The 19,938-nt window shown below is 48.6% G+C and overlaps 1 protein-coding gene across 1 annotated transcript; it reads left to right on the top strand.

Moving 5' to 3' along the window:
• Positions 1-125: 125 nt before the first annotated feature.
• Positions 126-11,902, top strand: LOC119235074 (liver carboxylesterase-like; the record flags this gene model as incomplete). Its single annotated transcript, XM_054690800.1, has 9 exons — positions 126-230; positions 2,370-2,474; positions 4,122-4,160; positions 4,900-5,040; positions 6,902-6,982; positions 7,263-7,410; positions 9,522-9,647; positions 11,204-11,276; positions 11,597-11,902. Coding segments are annotated over 9 exons (1,002 nt in total), but the record flags the coding sequence as incomplete, so codon positions are not given.
• Between the last annotated feature and the right edge of the window lie 8,036 nt (positions 11,903-19,938).

Below are 19,938 nucleotides of genomic sequence, written 5' to 3'. Positions count from 1 at the left end.
TGAGGGGTCCACTGAACTCCAGTGTCCCCAGGGAAATGGACCAGGACAGTACAAGGGGTGAGGGAAGTCATTGAAGACCTCCTGTCCAGAAGCATATTCTCCTTTCCTCTCCACTCCCTTCCCAGGTTTTATCTCCCTTGTCTAAGAACCTCTTCCACCGGGCTATCTCTGAGAGTGGTGTGTCCCTCACCTTTGGTCTGGTCAAGAAGGAAATGAGCGCTGCAGCTCAGGTAGGTCTCACTCACTCTGGATCCCTCTTATACCCATTGTTCTGTGACCTGAAATCTGAGAATTTTCTTGCTATGGGATCCAGCTGACATCCTCAAAAAATCTTGAAAATGAGAATATCTGAGTGAGAAGGGCAAGGAGACATCTCATTCAAGCTCCCAGTTTCACTGATGAGCAAACTGGATCATAAAGCAGAAGAAACATGCCAAGGTCATCAAGCTGTCAGGGCAGAGCAGGAGCTCTGGGCACATTGACTGCACTGCCTCAGTTGTGCCAAGGTGGGTGCAGGGTTGAACAGTAGGCCTGGACTGTCATTGTGTCCCTTTCCAGTCTGATTTCTGGTGAACCCCCTTACTGAATGTGGGTCTGGAGTGGTTCCTCCCCGAAGACCTTGTAACCAGGGTTGGTTCCTAGAGAATTCATTCATTTACTCAATAAATAGTTTTGATATAGAGACACCTAGCAACCTTATGAAGCTTCCATTATAAGAACGGAGACAGTTAATGGTTCCATAATCACACTAATTATTAAATGTCAACTGTGACAAGAGCAATAAAGGAGAGGTACCTGATGTCATAACAGCATCTGCTGCAGACAGGACAGCCGATGAAGTTCTCTGCCATTAACAAAGACTTGGAGTCTAAATGAATTTGCAATGTGGGGAGGCCAGGGAGAGTGCCATCGAGAGCTGCTCTGCCTTTCACTCTCCCAGCCCAAGCTTTTATTGAAGATATGAACAAAGGAACAAGAAAATAGCATGCAACTGTGGTTTTGCTTATACAGATTAATAAGCTACTACTGAAAGCAAGTTTTTCTGGTTAGTGAGGAACATGAGCAGAAGCCAGTAGGTCCTCAGAGAATAGGAGTCAATTCTGGGAAGAAGTTCTATTTGCAGAACTTCTAATGTCCTGGAACTCCGTATGCAGAGTAAACAGGTATTCTTCAAAAACTCCAGCTCCTTTTAGGGCAGCAGGCTCCCAACAAGCATCCAAAAGAAGCACTTACCCCAGAGTATAAGGGGAGATTATCAGGAAAAATTTCCTGGAAAATGGATCAATGAGTTGCGATCAGAAGAATGGGCAGTTATTTACTCAGTGAGAAATGGGTATTCCAGGAAGAGGGAGCACCATGTGCAAAGGTCCTGGGATAGAAGGAGGTATCTTGTGTGGGAGCAAGCAAGACAGGCTGATGTGGCTGGAGGAGGAGCAGAGGGAACTTGAAGTAGACTAATGGCGGAATGTTGGCAGGGATCATGATGACGCGTAAGAAGGACCCTGGTGAGGAGTTTGTCTTTATCTGGAGTGTTAGGAAGCCCAGGAAGGTGAGCAACAGGGAGGTTCTGCTGAGAAGAGCGCCCCCTACAGTCAGTGATGAGTCAGGGCTGTGAGAGCTGGCTTCAGCACCAGACTAAAGGGGACTTGTAAGTAGGAGGGGAGCAAAAGAAGCCACCAGGAATTTTGGGGGGGTGTTGAGAATGTTTTAAAGAATCTTTTTAGTTGTAAACAATAGAAGCACTTGACCAGGCTTAAGTCAAGAAGGGGGAATTTATTTAAAGAGGTGACAGAGAAAAGAACATTTTGCTGTTAAACAGGAACTTGACATTGGCAAAAGGAAGGGAATCTAAGACTCATAGTCTCTCCCTCTCTCCTCTTCTACTTCTCCCTGTGACTTTTTCTTTATTCAACAAATACATTCAGGCACCCTGTGTCAGACATGATACTAAGCAATGGGGCGCCCATGCACCCTCCCCATACCCCATTGTTCTGGAACCTGCCTTGTCTCTGTTAGCAGTTTCCTCTCTCCCTCACCCTACCTGCGGATTGCTCAATGCCAAATTGTTAGCAAGTGGCTGAGCTGCAATTTGAAACCAGACAGCATATTTTAGGGTTAAGCCCCACTCCATGCTGCCTCTGTTTTGATGTTCAGCCTTGAGAGCATGTCCTTTTAACAGAGATAAGGTAACATAGATGGAGGTTGTGTAATTGGTGTGACTAGGACCCAGGACCCACACCTCTTGGTCTGTTGGATTTTCTGCCACCCCCTGCTGCCTTTAGACATCAACATTGGACAAGAATACCTCTTTACTGATGGAGGCAAGGGACATGCCTCTTGAATTCTGCTGTTCCCTTTGATCTCTGCAGAAAATCGCTTTCTTTGCTGGTTGTAAGACAACCACTTCAGCTGTCCTTGTTCACTGCCTGCGCCAGAAGACAGAGGAAGAGCTTTTGGACGTGTCGCTGAAGATGGTAGGTACCTATACACACCTCTCGCTGTACCTTCCCCAAGCCTGTGAACTGGGCCTCAGAAAGACTACCTGGGACGTTTCTCAGCTGTCCAGGCTAATGTCAGCTTCTGGTCTGGAGGAAGTATTTCTTCATTCCTTTTTTATTCGGAAATATCTTAAACATTCGCAAAGTCAAAAAATAGTATAATGGGGCCTCCCTGGTGGCGCAGGCAGTTGAGCACAGCACTGTGAAGGTGTCCATAGCCACTGCAGTGTGGGTTCGATCCCTGCCGGCCACGGAGATACCTACATGGCACAGCAGACCTCTCTTGTCTCGCCTGCTACTCCCCTCAGTAGTGTGTTTCAGTCTGCCTGTTCTGTTCCCCACTCTGTCTCTGGTGAATCCTCTCACCCTCCTGCACATCTGGCCTGTATCCCGGTTCTTGTATGCATGAATAAATAAATCTTTAAAAAAAAGTAAATTAAAAAAATAGTATAATGTACAATGGTATAATAATCTCCCAGCTCTATCAGACTTTCTATTTTGTCATTCTTGTTTCAGATATATTTCTAATAAATCAGGCATTGCATATTCCCACACGCCACTACCATTCTGAACTTTAAGATTGGCGATACGAAGAACAAAAATTTTTCAGAAAAATTGTCACAGTTTTCTTGGTTAATTTAGAAACTCAGTTTCAACCCCGTAGGGGTTTTCTGAGAGTGCCTCAACTGTGACTCTGGGATAACATGCATCCACACAGTCATTCATCCGTTCATTCACCATCTTATTATCCATCTATAATTTCACCAATCCATCCAGTTCATTGATATCCTTTCATCAACCTAATGTCAATCCATTTTTACCTTTTATTAATTTATTATCAATCACCCATGTTTATCCAGCCATCGTATATCTTCACCCCATTACTCATCTCTCTAAAATCAATAGTGAATTCATCACCTACCTGCTAGTTATCAGGCATTTATCCACTTAAACATCCAATTTGCCTGTATTCCTGTATTTACCAACTCCATTCATCTGTGCATCCATCCATCCACCCATCCATCCATCCATCCATCCATCCATCCACCTATCCACCCATGTTAAATTCACTCTTAGGAGTTTGTCTCCTTGGGAGGTCGATGACAACAATAGCTCTCTACACTTAGATCCTATCTGTCTAGAAGCACTCTTCCCTAGTAATTCTAGCAGAAGTGTTGAGGTTAACTCTACTGGACTGACATGGGCACATGCCCATCCCTGAACCAATCTCTGTGCCCAGGAAAGGAAGCACCCTGGGTCACATACAGAGGCCTGGATTCATAGAGTGAGAATGGGGAAATGGGAGGTATCCCAAAGGAAAATCGGGATGTTGTTGCTCTGGGGAACAAGGAGGAGACATGGATGGAGGACAGGGCAGGCACAAAAGACATCTCTCAGTGCTCCAACCCCTTCACTCCCCCAGCACCCCCCTCCACCTCCACCCTGAGCTTGTGTCCAGGGGAGCCAGCATCCTGCCCACTTCCTCCTGGCCCAGCCAGGTTGGCACCAGTGAGGAGAACCTGATACCTTGAACCTGATACTTTTGGCAGCACACAGCTCACAAACATCAGATTTTTTTCCCCCGGTTCCTTTCTCACCCACATTCTCTCTTTGTCTTCACAGAAATTTTTCTCTCTTGATTTACTTGGAGACCCCAGGGAGGTAAGGACCTTTGACTTCTTGATTATAGGTTGTAAATCTTGACAACTTTAAGCTGTAGTTAATTATGAATGAAAGAAATCTCCCTCTGGACTCATGTTTGTATTGCTGAGGCCCAGAGGAATGCGGTGACTTGCCTAGGTAACACCGCCAGGAGGACCAACTGTGGATCTGGAACTCAATCCCCTGATTCCTAATCCAGGGCTCCCACTCATTAATTCTAACTCCCTGGGCCCAGCCCCCAGGCTGCCTCCCCCATCATGTTTATATTTCCTGCCCCTGGGGGAGAAGGGGAGACTAGAATTTTCCACCATGAAGAGGTGGAGATAACTGGATAGGGGAGTCTACAGGAAGGGCCCAGATCTCCTGAAAGCTGCAGGAAGGATTAGTATCACAAACTCACTATTTGCAGGACCCTCAGGAAGGGGATCCCCTTCCATCTCTCCTCTCCTCCCATCCTGCAACCTGGCCGGGTTCTGATGACTTTACCTTCTTGAGAAGCAACTTCTCAATATCCTGCCCTGTCAGCCCTCCTGCTGGGGTAGTTACCCATCACCTTACCACTGCTTTCCCCTGGGCAAACTTCTACCTTTTGGGGTCAGAAAGACTTAGCTGCCTTTTTTAGGACCCTGAATTCAGTGGCCACTGCCCATGGCCATGCAGGTCTCACCCAGGTGGTTGGAGATGAGGACATCAGTGTCTGTATGGGAGAAGCACAAACAGCATGCTGGCTTTTTCCCAGAGCCACCCATTCCTGCCCACTGTGGTTGATGGAGTGCTGCTGCCGAAGACCCCTGAAGAGATGCTGGCTGAAAAGAACCTGAACACTGTTCCCTACATGGTTGGAATCAACAAGGATGAGTTTGGTTGGCTTCTGCCAATGGTGAGCAATTGCGGGCCTCTTAGAAGACTGCCGCCTGCCGCCCCGCCACCCCTCCCCCAGATCCCTGTCCCCTTTAGCACAAACTGACATTTCCATGGACACTTTCTCTGGGATACCCCAATGGTCACCTGGGTGGTATAGCCCAGGAGACTCTCCCCAAACCCTCTCTTGATGGTCTTCAAACCAAGATCCTGGCATGTAGGGGCTGGGGGAGACTCGTGGGTGCTGAAGGGGGAACCACAGCCTTGACAGGAGGTACTTGAGTGAGGAGTGAGCCTGGGGCCCTACTAGCAGCCTCACCCCCAGGCTTGGGATTTTCAGTTTCCCCATAAATCCCCCTTTCTGCTCTTAGTCATCTAATTGGACAGATTCAGAGAAATGTGTTTCCTCTTGAGTTAGAATTGTCTTCTAAAAGTTAGCAAGGGCTTTATACACTCATTGAAGTTGGAACATTAGGTTTATTCAGTGACCCCACTGCAATAGGGAGAAGAGTCTAGTGTGAACTGAGCTCTCATCCCTGATACAAAAGGCTGGAGATCATATAAAGGCCATAGTGTACTAAGAGGTGGGCTGTGCATGTGGGTTTGTCCATGTGACTAGGCCACCTGAGTTTTCTCTGGAGGAGAAATCGACTTGTCTTGATGGCAGGAGCAGTGGTGTAAGTGGAAGCCAGGTGCCCACCAAGGGTAGACCTTATACTCCCTCCCCACACCCCAGGACTGAGTGTTTTCTTTTCAGAGAGAAGGCTCTCTGGTCCTTGTGGAACCAGTTTTGGGTGTTTAATTTACATCTCAAAGGGCAGAGACCAGGTTTATAATGGCAAGCTTTCTAGAGCTGAGTTTGAGGACCCTCTGCCCATCCCAGGTTTGTTACTAGAATCCATGGCAGTTAAGTTCTCCTGGTGTCTGGAGCTTTCTCAGGTAGATGTTTTAAAGAGGGACTCAAGGCATCCTAGGTATGTGACCTTAAGTGGCCAGAGGCCACACTGGAGTGTGGTCACCTGCAGAGGCTTGGATGGAGACATTAAGTACAGAATTCTGTATTCCTAACCTTGAAAAATTTCTTGGGTCTTACCCAAGGAGTAAAGCTATAATATAAAATCATAATGGGGGCCCTCCCTGGTGGCGCAAGGGGTTAAGATGCAGCACTGTGAAGCTATCTGCAGCCACTGCAGCTTGAGTTCAATCCTGGCTGGCCAGGGAGGTGACCCACATTGCACAGCAGACCTCTCCTAACTCACCCCTGTTCCCCTCAGTAGTGTATTTCAGTCAGTCTGCCTGTTCTGTTCCCCATTGTGTCTCTGGTGAACCCTTTCACCTCCCACACCTCTAGCCTGCACCCAGTTCTTATATGCATAAATAAATAAATCTTTTAAAAAATCATAATGGAGGGACTTGGGCTTCGTTGGCCCTTTGGAATGGGGACGGATATTTGTGAGGTCTGTGTCATCTTCTCCAGTGTCCTGACTTCAGCACTAGCCTGATATAAACCTCCCCTGTCTCACTGACCACTGAATATGTAGACAGTTGGCAGATAGAGACAGACAGACAGACACAGACAATTGCATTGTATATATAGACAGTTGGCAGATAGATAGAGACACACAGACACGGACACAGACACAGACAATTGCAAAGGTCTGGGCCCACTTGTCTAAACATTTACTTTATCTTCAGCACATCTTGACTTTCTAGATATAAGTCCATTAGATCATTAATTTTTCCCAACTCATCGAAGACCCACGTCCAGGAGACATAACGAAGGGAGAGGCCCTTCAGCCGCATTGGCTTGGGCATTTGGTCAGTTGATTCTTCCTGCTAATTCCCAGTGAGTCACAAATGATTAACTGTTATTTTAACAGATGATGGGCTACCCACTCTCAGAAGGCAAGCTGGACCAGGAGTCAGCCACATCTCTCCTATGGAAGTCCTATCCTGTTGTTGTAAGACTTTGGGAGAAACATGGGAACTAGCTGAGACCCAAGGAGGGGTGGAGCCACACCTTACCTCACAGAGCAATTAAATGGCAGAATGAAGACTAGGCCCGGGGGTCTCTGTCCACACCCCTCTGCCTTTCTTACCCAAGCACCCTGGGTCAGGGGTTGCACAGGGCGAAAAGCTGCCCATTAACTCAAGTCTTCCTCACTGGCTGAAGAAGCTGTGCCTTGCCACAGGGGCGGGTACAGGGAGGAAGCTGTCACTTTCATTCCTGATCCCTTTCAGAATGTCCCCGAGGGACTGACTGCAGCGGCCACTGAGGAGTATTTAGGAGGGACAGACGACCCTGTCAAAAAGAAAGACCTGTTCTTGAAAATGATGGCAGATTTGATATTTGGTGTCCCCTCTGTGAATGTGGCCCGTAGTCACAGAGGTGAGTTCAAGACATTGGACAGGGAAGGGACAGCTATCCCACAAGCTTTCCTGTCTGTCTTGCCCACCCTCAGCATGGAAAGATGTGAGGGAACAGCTGGGGGTTAGGCCTCCAAGGCTGACTCCATAAGTCCTGGGGTGGGGCACTGTCTTATTTTGATTTCTGCCTGAATCAGACTCTGAGGCAAGGATCTGAACTCAAGTAGATTATCTGGGAGATGATCCCAGAAAACGCCAGGGGAGGAGTAGAGCGGTGACATGGAGAGAAGAAGGAACCAAGCAATGCCGTATTGATGAGCAAGTGTCCGCAGTGGCCAGCAGAGCTGGGGAGCCCTGGGGAGGTAGAAGACTTGTCTCGTGACTGTCCCTTGCAAGGGGCCCGTTCCCAAGGGCCCATTAATTCCCTGGCACTTTGGCATGCTGCCCACATGGACAGAATGGTCTCCATGGTCAAAGACCTTGGACCAAGAGCTACAGATCCCAAAGGCAGCAGTCAGGCTGGCATACCCAGAAGTAGGGGTTGGGTGAGCAACAGCAGCCTCCACTATAGGGGCTCCTTACTAGAAGTTATGGTCAGAGGGCAAATCTTAGATGAGTCTTTGAAGAGTCCAAAGTCAGAGCTAGCTGCAAACTCACTTATTAACTAGTGGAGCTGAAGAAGAATGAAGCCAAAACTTTGGAGTGGAACAGGTCAGTTTTAAACCCCTCCTTTCAGCAAGCTCTGCTTGACCTTGACTCAACTGTTTAATGAGTGAATTACGAACCACAAGTTTGCTTGTTCCAAATAATACTTCCTGCTCAAAGATGTCATGATGGGGAGCAGGGGTTAGGGAGGCCATTTAACAAATGACATCCTCATGTTGGGATGGCATATGATGTTGTCATTTGTGGACAAACATTTCATTACATGAAGAAATGATGATTGGCGTTATGAAATAATATATGCATTGTTATCCCAACTTTATACACATAGGAGAGGTGTGTGCTGAAATATGATAGTGGTTTCCCTGAATGGTGGGATTATAAATGATCATATTGTTCATTTTCCTTTTTTCTGCATTTTCCAAGTTCATTGTTGTATCCAAGTGGGGAAGGTTGTAAAATTTCTCCACCAGCCTGAGTCAGCACCCAGCCCTTCGCCATGAGATCCCCCGTCTATGGGCACTGTGATCTCCGCAAAGCAACCCTCTCCCCACAGTTGGGTGGCCCAAGAGTTAGTCCCCAAGAAGCAGGAGAGGGCAGCTCCAATGGCATAATCAGCAGGAAACCTGGTATCTTCTTGGGGCTTGGAGTGGAGTTGGTGAGGGACCAGGCAGGAGAAAAGAGAGGGGCAACTTTGTCTGTCCTGGCCCTTTATCTTTCTAGCCCTTACCTTCCTGCCCCCCTGGCCAAACAGGAAGTGAGATAAGTGAAGTGGCATAGGAAACCCTGAGCTTGTGGTTTTCCTTGACGCAAGTGGCAACCTGTCACCTTTGTGCACAGGTTTGTGTTTAAATAGCTGCACCTTCAGACCAGCCACTTGGACCCCCTTCATCCTCCTTAGAATAGGTGAGAAAACACTGGAAGTGAGACAGGTCAGAAGACACCTGTTAGGCTGCAGGTGTTCTCCAAAAGGATGCAAACCAGGCAGGGATCTATGTGTTACAGCAGCGTAATCTGTACATGTATGTCTCGGTGTGGCTGTGTTGAGTAGGCAAAGGGGTTTATGATGTAAGTTGACCCCCACCCTGTAATGAAAGTTGAATGGATTCACCAAGTTTTCATTGTTCTTTTATTCAGCCAGTATTCATTCATTCATTCATTCAGCAAATACAAGGCTCAAATCCCAGCTCCATTCAACCATGGCAAATCCCAGCTCCAGCAAGTCATAGGGCTTCCCCAAGACTCTGCTTCTCTATTATGCTGGTCATCAGGGGTAGGGGCTCATGTAGGGACACACGGTATCCAGCACGTGGTTGGCACTGAGACAGGCAGTGGCTACTACTGTTACTGTTGTGTTCTCAGGCCCCCATTGTGCTGCAGTTTCCCTGGGTGCCCAGGGACCCTGGACATCTGACACCCCCCCAAGGGTGCATCTATTTAATGAATTGTGCATGAACTATATCCTCTCAGATGCCGGAGCCCCCACCTACATGTATGAGTACCAGTACAGCCCAAGCTTCTCGTCAGAGCTGAAACCCAAGGTGTCAGACCACGGGGATGAGCTCTTCTCGGTCTTCGGAGCCCCATTTTTAAAAGGTGATGACCCTTATTGAGACTGCAAGTATGGAGTGAGGAGATCTGGGTCCCCCATTTGGTGGTCTTGGGCAAGTTCTTCCTCTTTAAGTCTTAATTTCCTGAATTCACCATAATAGTTTTGGGGTTTTGTTTGTTTGTTTTTTTCAAAAAAAAAAAGATTTATTTTTATTTATTTATGCATACAAGAACTCGGGTTGCAGGCCAGAAGTGGTGGGAGAGAGTAAGAGGATTCAACAGCAACAGAGTGGGGAGCAGAACAGGCGGATCCACTGAAATACACTGCTGAGGGGAGCAGCAGGCAAGACAGGAGAGGTCTGCTACGCCATGTGGGTCAGCTCCCTGGCTGGGGATTAAACTCATGCTGCAGTGGCTGGTGATAGCTTGATAGTGCTGAGACTTTCACCCCTGCACCACCAGAGAGGCCCTGAATTCACTGTAGTAAGTTTAACAACAAAGGGTTCCAGCATTTTCCTGTTTTGACATGCACAATGGAAAATGTGTAGGCCTGCTCCCTCATCCATGGCTATGCTAGGAACCGGGTCTGGGCATCAATAAGATAAATGATGGGTAACCTGCAGGGATCTGGCACCTCTTGCCCTCCCACTCACAAGAGCGTAACAGAATGTGAGTGAGAGTCAGGTTAAAATTGGCATTGAGGTGCCTCCCCCACACCTCTTGCCTGTACCCCTGTTCTTATAAGCGTAAATAAATAAATCTTTTTTTAAAATTTGGCATTGACCTTGAATCAGGACCAACGTATCTCTATCCATCCATCTAAAATTCCTGTAAAGGCCTCCCTGGTGGCACAAGGGGTTAAGTCTCAGCACTATGAAGCTATCTGCAGCCACTGCAGCATGAGTTCGATCCCCAGCCAGGGAGCTACTCACATGGTGCAGCAGACCTTGCCTGTCTTGCCTGCTGCTCCCCTCAACAGTGTATTTCGTCAGTCTGCCTTTTCTGCTCCCTGCTCTGGCTCTGGTGAATTCTCTCTCCCTCCCACACTTCTGACTGTACCCAGTGCTTGTATAAATAAATAAATAAATCTTTTTAAAAAATCTTTTAAAATATATTTAATTATGTTATACTTTAAAGAAGATCTTTCACAAACACCTTCAGTATGTTAACTACTAGTAGTTACAGGTGACTTGTTAGCCACCTGGAGACTGTCCCTGACACCTCAGGGGCCCTGGGTATTTCCTGGCTGGGTGCTTCTGTAGGCCCTTGCAGCTCTGTGTTGTATTAGATTCTGTGAAAATGTGGGTGGGTGACGGAGAATGAGAAAAAACCCAAGAAGAGCAATCCCGAGCTGGGATAACTGACTAAGGGCCTGAAGGGGTTGGTGTGGGCGGTGGTCACAAAGGGTTGACTGCTGCCCTCACGGAGCCCAGGTCAGTGACCCTCGAGCTTCGAGTGCATGTAAATTACCCAATTGCAACTTTTGAGACAGAAGTTCTAGACTACGGACTCAGAGCCTGAATTTCTGGCCAGCTCTCCACTGCCACCTGCCCAGGAAACACACTTTGAGTAGCAAAACTATTTTTTCTTCTTCTCCACAGAAGGTGCCTCTGAAGAGGAGATCAAACTCAGCAAGATGGTCATGAAATTTTGGGCCAACTTTGCTCGGACTGGGTGAGCATGATGGCAGAGATGCAGCGGGGCTGGGGCAGGGCACAGCTGCTGGAAGGGGGTTGCTGCTAATGTGAAATGGTCAAACTTCTGGCCATGTGACCTCTGACCATGAGACCTCTGACATGAGAGTCTCCCGTTTGGAGAGGCCACCTAGGAGGTGGTGTGTTCCGCGCCTCTGGAGGTGTTGTGTTCTCCGCCTCTGGAGGTGTTGAGCCTGTTGGAGGAAATGAAGATGAAGCTGGGTGGTGGTCACTGCAAATCTCTAGGGCTTACTGGGCCACACAGTAGCTCTAGGGAATTATATTTGATTCTATTCCCAGGAACCCCAATGGGGAGGGGCTGCCACACTGGCCAGCATATGACCAGAAGGAAGGGTACCTGCAGATTGGAGCCACCACACAGGCAGCCCAGAAGCTGAAAGACAAGGAAGTGGCTTTCTGGGCTGAACTCCTGGCCCAGGAGGCCGCAGAGAAGCCGCCACACACAGAGCACATTGAGCTGTGAGCAGCAGGCCTGACTGGCCTCAACGCCCAGGAGGGCCCAGGAGGGTTTCTACGGGAGGCATTTATGGGCCAAAGAGGTGAATTCTCATGGAGACTGGGCAATTTCTGGTGGGGAAGGGCACAGGCTAGGGAGGGGAAATTCACATGTGTATGGCATGGCCTCAATTTGGGAAATAAATGTTCTTTTGGAGACCATGTCAGTGGCTGTGTCTTGGGTTGGAGATTAACCCATCCTCCTCAGGAAAAGAAAGGTGAAGAGAGAGCACAGGAGCAAGAAGGTACCGCATGAGCTGCTGAGGGGACTGTGGAGCCCTGCTGGGTCTCCCCAAGAAAATACCACACTCCTCAGTATGTATGCACCTAATGGAATCCCAGGGGTCTAGTGTGATGTCTTGGGCTTGGTCCCCACCTCCCCAGAGCAGACCCCAAGACAAGGATTTGAGTGCATTTGTTTATTTGATGGGTGGCCCGAGGGGACGCTGAGAGAGGAGTGGAGAAGAGCTACAAGGGAAAGCACTTCATGTGGACTGTGTCAAGAGCCACTTCTCAGAGGCCAGTAGGGGGTGGAATACAACAAACCTCAGGGTGCTTCTCCAGGGGAGGGAGGGAGCTGGGATAGTCTCTCTTCATGGGGGTTTCTCCTCAACACCAAGACACCCCAGGGTTTAGCCCTGAGGGAGAGCCCCAGGAGCCACAAGTGTGTACGGTGTGGGGACATGAGCAGCACAGTACCCACCGCCAAATTTAAACTAGAATGGGCATGGGGAGGACTCTTGACCACCCTCCATATGGACAAGGGGAGACCCAGATTGGGGGAAGGCTGGCTGAGTCACCCAAAGTCATTGCTGGAACTACGGGACCTTGCCCTTAAAGGCGGTTTTTCAGACCACACTGCCCAGCCACCGCCTTGGCCCCCCAGGCAGGAACGGCATGGATTCCCTTGATGACCTGTCCCTCTGCGCCTTCCTGCAGCTGCCCCCACCCTGTGCAGCTCTAGGATGGAAAATACTGAAAATAACTGGTGATACAAAAAAGCAAGAGGAATGAAAGAAACAGAAGCCTGCAGAGGCCATCAGACCCCACGAAATAAGGGGCCCTGCCTTCCTGGAACTACAGGGACTTCCGCATCACCTGTACAGCTTCTAGAAATGCTTATGCACAAGCCTGTGCTGATTCTGATTCTGTTGGCCTAGGCAGGGGCCTGAAGATCATGATTTTTCCTGACTTCCATGCTTATGGGAAGCCAAGGTTGAGAGCCACAAACCCTTTCTGAAATGTCAGACCACAGGGCCCCATACAGAGTATGGGCTAAAGGCACCCCAAATGCACCAATAAGTGAGTACGGGAGCTGTGTGCCTGGTCCCTGGAGATGCAAGACCTGTAGATCCACCCAGATGTTTCAGGGCCTGTGGGAAGAAGGCAGGAAACCAAAGCAACAGTTCTTTGACCGGGCCTTGCAGAGACTGGAATGTTATGGACAGGATGGCCACCCATGGAAGCCACTGTGTTGGGGTCAATTTGCCAGTTCTCCTGCAGCAAAGCCCCACACCAGCAGAGCCACCTTCTTGGCCGCTCAGCTCCTCTTGGCCTCTGCTCTGGCAGCCCCTGCCAATGCCCTCTGGGTCTGCTTGCTCACTGTGACCTCACATCCCACTCCATCCCCTCTGCTGAACTTGGCATGCCTGCTTGAGTTGTCTCTGTGCAAAGAAAGTCTGAATGGTCATCCCAGGCCCCTCCAGGACAGATTGTCCTGACCAGGGGCTGGATCCCTGCCCCCTAGGCCCTCTGGGCTGGGTGCCTGCCTGGACTGCTCAGCTGGGATCAGGTCCACAGAGTCCAGGCAGGGCGCTGTGGGGATGGCAGCCCCTGCCAGAGTTTGGCAATCCTGGTTTAAATCTGGCTGCCCCGCAACCTGAAGGAGCCCGCTTTTATCAGGACTCTGGCTGCTCTCTGTGTTTTTGTCCAGAGTGGAGGCCCAGGTCTCCTCAATTCTCAGATGCCTCTAAAACCTACCTGGGGTGCACTCCTAGGCTTCTGCTCTCGGCCATGCTGGCAGCACCAAATCCTCCCTTCTCTTCATCCTCCTAGCCTGGGAAATCTGTGGTTGATCACGAAGTCTGCCTGCTGGATCATCTTTCACTCTTCCAAATCTATCAACTCCCCCTGAGATTTTTCAGGGCTCAAACCTATTAGACCAGAAGCCAGGAACAGGTTCTTTGATTTTCTGTGTCCTGCTCTGACAGTAAGGACAACATAGAGTCCGGAGGTGACTCAATAGGGACATTGCAGGAAACAATGAGAGGTGGGGTGACAGTTCCTGACTGATTTCCCAAAATGGTGCCCACCCACTCTGGAACCAAAAGTCTGTCAATCAAGGGACAGGTTTCCTTTATAGGATTGAAGACCGGGTGGATGGGTGAGCACCACTTCTCCCCAGCACAACTTCTCCTTAACCCTCCAAAGCTACAAAAAAGCTCCTTTGTTTTACCAAGAACTTGGGGTCTCCTGCAATGGGAACCCTGCTCATGGCTGAAACTTATGTTGTGTCTTCATAGCTCTGTCAGCAGCAGGAAGATCCCCGATCCTGCCTGGGTCCAGTCTTCTTCCATCACTGATAGGGGAGAGTGAGCAGGGGGTGAGCCTTTCCAAAGCTCCCACCATCAAGCAAGCAGCCCCTGGGGCAGCTTGTCCCTTACCTGTAATATCTCCTCATACTTGTCTGACAAGCCTGGAGCAAGGGGGCAATTGTTTCTATGAGGCTGAGGCTCAGCGCAAGGAAGGTCCTTTCCAAGATCACACCTCTGGTGCAGAACCAGGTCTCTGCCTTCCCATTCCGGTGGCCTTGGTAATTCAGTCCTTGTGGTCTAAAGCTCATATGTGCCCATCTGCATGGTGACACCAGGAATGAAAATGCAGGTAGGCTTTCCAGTTAGATGGAGGGCTCCTTGGGGTCAAGACCAAGATCAGATCCATTTTCATGGTCCCCCTAGCAAGAGCCTAGCAGTGGCACTAGATGGACAATTAACAGCTAGCCAATACTATAATTTCAGGTCTTCAGGCCTAGTCTCCCAGCCAGGAACGGATCCCAGGCTGCAGGGGCAGCGCTGAGTCCCAGCCACTAGACCACCACGGGTTGGTGTCTCACGAAGCAGCAGCAGGAACTTCGCTGACACTCAGGTGAGCAGGTGAAAAGAGCCAGATTTGTTTAGAGAAAGAAAAAGTTTATTAAAGAGAAAAGGAACAGAAATAAAGTGGAACTCCAAGGCCCATGGATCCAGGCCAGGGAGGGGCAAGGAAGCCAAAGTGGAGCCCTGTCTCAGGGAACATATACATTCTTTCCCTGATTGTTCTAAAGCCCCACCAGTCTCTTTGTGATTGGTTAGTTCTTGGTGTTCTCATTCACTCTGCCTTAATATCTCTGTGTCCAGAATTAAGACCTTGTGTCCCAGCCCTTACCTTACCATACTTTTCTTTATCATCTTTATTCGGCAATGTCCTGTTCCCGTAATCCTGCAGTGTTTGATTAGTTCCCTTTGCAATTTGTTGCCCTTATCTCTGGAGCATCTTTAACTCTCCTGATGTTGCTGCCTGCACTGCCTCTGAAGCTGCCTAATTATCCCTGACTTGCCCTGGGACTCCAGCCAGCCAGGTGGATCTCTACAAGGTGATGGTGGACATCAGCCTTCAGCAATCTGCTCACTACCTTTGAATAGTCACAACGAAAAGTAATCGAATGTTTATTATTTGTCTTCATAATAAGGTAGTTTTCATATTAATTCAAATAACCATGTACAACACACTATCTGGTAAATATTTGTATCAATCCTATGAAGGTTAACACCATGCCCAGGGAAACGCAATCAGTATATGAAAAAAACAGAGGCCAGTTACATAATTTGCTGTGCAAAATAAAAAATGCACAGCAATTTTAAAAATTATGAAGAATTTCGAGATGTTGACACTAGAGCATTAAAACTACTGTGCAGCCTGGAGGTCTGAGAGCAGGGTTTTGTGTGAGGACACAGGTCTCACGCCCATGAAGTGGCCCTGGTGACAGAGCAGAGACAGGAACCTCTGAAGACTGGTGAGTGCTTCAGTGCAGAGCAATTCTATCCTCTACACAGGACCCTGTTTAAAAACCCTTATCTGGATTTGTCCTGATCTCACATTTCCAGACAAGGGTGACCATTGAACTAGTGATTCTCTGCTGCCCTCTTGTGGTCAATGTCCTTATAGCCGCCCCTCTGGAATGGTGGGGAACCAGGTCCCCAATTCCAGGCCAAGGTCCCTAGCAACATCCCTGGATGCACAGTAAGGACTGTACCTGAGCTGACACGTCCAGGAATTAGTATTCATATCGGTCTCTTGATTTTTGCAGCCATTCAGCGGCAGCTTAAATCAATAAAATCCAAACTGCAGTGAAATGCCTTCAGTGGCCTCCCCAGCCTCCAAGACAGAATGAATCCAGTTCCCAACACCATGCAAAAGGTGCCCTGGTGTGGGCCTCTAAGACCAGCCAGCCTCCAGCTGAGCCACAGCTGCAGACACACGAGCGAGCCCATTAAGTTCAGCTGAGCTACGTCTGGATGGGCAGACCCTTCTAGGTGGCCCACAGATTCATGAGTTAAACTGTTGCGGAACTTCAGCCCTTTACCCCAGGAGGAACCAAGTGGCACTCAGAGAACTGAGAAGATCAGGAAAGTTTATTTGACACTGGTGGACTTAGGGGAGTAATCTCCAAAAATTCCTAGGCCCCGACATGCATAGAGATCAGTCATTTCAGCATTTGTTATACTGAGAAGTGTGACAGATTTTGATGGGCAGACCATTTGGTAGAGTGCAGGGCTATTTAGACAAAGGATGGGCAAAAGGGGAGTTAGACAAGGGTCTGTGCAATGGGAGGCTGAAGGAGCCAGCAGAAGATTAGAGCTGCCAGCTTGCCCTGCCATTTGACTCCTTTCTTTTGGAATGCAGCCCTGCTCAGAAAGAGACCAGCCACAAATCCCTCAGACAAGAGGGGAGCTTGCAAATGATAAGAAGGTAAACGTGCTAATTGCACCAGGTGGGTATGTTGTCTGATTGATGCCGCCCTTCTACTGCATCTTTGTTTCATTTGCTTTTCCCTTCACTATCAGTTTCAACATAACTTTGGACATTTTCCACTTCAAAGACTGATTTAGTTATGCATACAAGAACTGGCAACAGGCCAGAGGCATGGGGAGGTGAGAACATAACAGGGTGGCCCCAGGAAAGGGAAAGTTCCAGGTTCCCTACCCCACCCAAGGGAGGATGGAGCTAAAGAGAGAAGAGAAGAAGTTGGAGAAGAGACGGAGGAAGTGTAACAGGGTGGTCCCCAGGAAAGGGGGAGGTTCCAGGTTCCCTGCCCCACCCGGGGAGGGGTGGAGCTGAGCAGGAAGAGGAGAAGCTGGAGAAGAGACTGAGGAAGGAAGCAGGATGGAGCCAGGAGACCTGGAGGAGGCGCGTGGAGCCTAGAGACACGTGAAGAAACTGCGCTTGTCTTTTGGTCGTGGACTGGGTGACACAGATGTGGGTGAGACCCGTGGGGAGGTGACAATGGCAGCTTTTATCTTGATGTTGATTTTGCTCTTTTCCTTCCGGGCTTGTCCGGTTGTTTGTGACCCTTTTCTGTGGGTCCCCACTGGAAGATGCTTTAGTCTTGTGGCAGGCTTTGGGGCCTTGCTTTGGGCCAATCCCATTTGGATGGACTTTTACCCACGAGGGGACGGGTAACTTTGGGTGCTTCATTTAAAGAATAGACTCTTTGCCTTACCTGTATTGTTTCCTAGTTTTATTAAAGTTCCTTCCCATTAAAGTGTTATATGTTTTGTGTTGATGCGGCGGATGGCAGAACCCATTTAGAATAGGCAGGTTTGCGGGGTTTGGGCTGCCCCTCTCCCTGTCCTATAACAGATTTGGCGACCACGAAGATTTAGGACAGAGCCATCCGTGGTTAGTCAGCCCCATGGGGAAACTGGGCTTCCCTATGGCACTGGCTACCATAAGCGCAAATGTGATTTTTGGTTTCTCCGGTGTGTTTGTTTCATATGTCGATTTGCTGTTGAGAAACTGGCTTGGGCTTTGTGAAGATCTGTGTGTCTGTATGTAATTTGTTTGTAGTGACTTTTGTAACAGGGTGGTCCCCAGGAAAGGGGGAGGTTCCAGGTTCCCTGCCCCACCCAAGGAAGGGTGGAGCTGAGCAGGAAGAGGAGAAGCTGGAGAAGAGACTGAGGAAGGAAGCAGGATGGAGCCAGGAGACCTGGAAGAGGCGCATGGAGCCTAGAGACATGTGAAGAAACTGCACTTGTCTTTTGGTCGTGGACTAGGTAACACAGATGTGGGTGAGACCCGTGGGAAGGTGACAATGGCAGCTTTTATCTTGATGTTGATTTTGCTCTTTTCCTTCCGGGCTTGTCCGGTTGTTTGTGACCCTTTTCTGTGGGTCCCCACTGGAAGATGCTTTAGACTTGTGGCAGGCCTTGGGGCCTTGTTCTGGGCCAATCCCATTTGGATGGACTTTTACCCACGAGGGGACGGGTAACTTTGGGTGCTTCATTTAGAAACTAGACTCTTTGCCTTACCTGTATTGTTTCCTAGTTTTATTAAAGTTCCTTTTCATTAAAGTCTCCTATGTTTTGTGTTGATGCGGCGGATGGCAGAACCCATTTAGAATAGGCAGGTTTGCGGGGCTTGGGCTGCCCCTCTCCCTGTCCTATAACAGAAGGACAGAAACAGGATGGAGAGCCAGGAGACCTGGAGGAGGCGCATGGAGACGAGAGAAACGTGAAGAAACTGCACTTGTCTTTTGGTCGTGGACTGGGTGACACAGATGTGGGTGAGACCCGTGGGAAGGTTACCAAAGACAGCTTTTATCTTGATTTCGATTTTGCTCTTTTACTCCCAAACTTATATGGCTGTTTCTGATTCTATGTGTCCCTGGCGAGGGCCATGCTACTCATGTCGTCTGACAATGGTCCAGGCATGGGGCAGATTCCTGAAGTCAGGAATCTCCTTAGCTGACTCCTGCTAGATTCTTCTCATTTGTTTGTGGCTGGCTTCTACCCAATGTGGCAATTGTTAAAATATGCATTTAGAAGTAAAACTGCAAATGCAGTATGACCAAATACTAAATAACTAATTTGGCAACAATGGCACTGCATGATACAAACAGTACATTTTGAAACAATTAGTATTTTTCTGCTTGGAAGCAGTGATTTAAATTTTGGTTTTACAATAACAAGAGATATGTCACAATTGAAAATTTCTGGGAACTTAAGGCTGTAAAACATTCCCGGCCAAGTCTTTGAGATAGATTTGTTGTCTTTTAAGACAGACCGTCTGGAGAGGAGTTTTAAATTTAGGGATAGCACTTAAAAGTTAGAGACAGCAGTTGAGGTTAGAGATAACAGTTAATCGATAGTTGAAGTTAGAGATAGTTAAAGTTAATAGATAATTGAAGTTAGAAATAACAGTTAGTTTGTTACAGGGCAGGGAGAGGGTCACCCCAGACCCCACAAACCTGTCTGCTCTAAATAGGTTCTGCCATCCGCTGCATCAGCACAAAACATATGAGACTTTAATGGGAAGGAGCTTTAATACAACTAGTAAACAATACAGGAAAGGCAAAGAATCTAGTTCCTAAATCAAGCACCCAAAGTTACCCGTCCGCTCGTGGGTAAAAGTCCATCCATATGGGATTGGCCCAGAGCAAGGCCCCAAAGCCTGCCCCAAGTCTAAAGCATCTTCCAGTGGGGAGCTGTTATAGGGCAGCCCCGATATGGAACAGGTTGCCTGGCTGTGGGTCCTCACCCGCACGCTTAAAAGGGACTTATTAATACTCCACTACAGGCACACACAAAAGGTTAATAAAAGGTTTATTTACAAGGGAAAAGGAAATAAGGAAAATGTACAACTCAGGGAGAAAATAGGGAAATAAAGTCTTTAATGCGTCCTACCCGATCCGCCGACCTGTAAACCCAAAAAGCACTCTCAGAGCTGGCCGGACACTGCGAGCTGGCAGAGAGCCAAAATGGGGGACCCCCTCCAAAGCCCACGTGTCTGGCTTTATACCAACCTGGCTGCTTAACCCCACCCTCAGGTCCCAGCCACCTTCCCTTTGGTGGTGATGGGATTCGGAGTTC

This window comes from Talpa occidentalis, unplaced genomic scaffold, assembly GCF_014898055.3.
Source record: "Talpa occidentalis isolate TD23 unplaced genomic scaffold, MPIMG_talOcc4v2.1 talOcc4.898, whole genome shotgun sequence".
NCBI lineage: Eukaryota > Metazoa > Chordata > Mammalia > Eulipotyphla > Talpidae > Talpa > Talpa occidentalis.
This window is presented reverse-complemented; position numbering and strand designations above follow the sequence as displayed.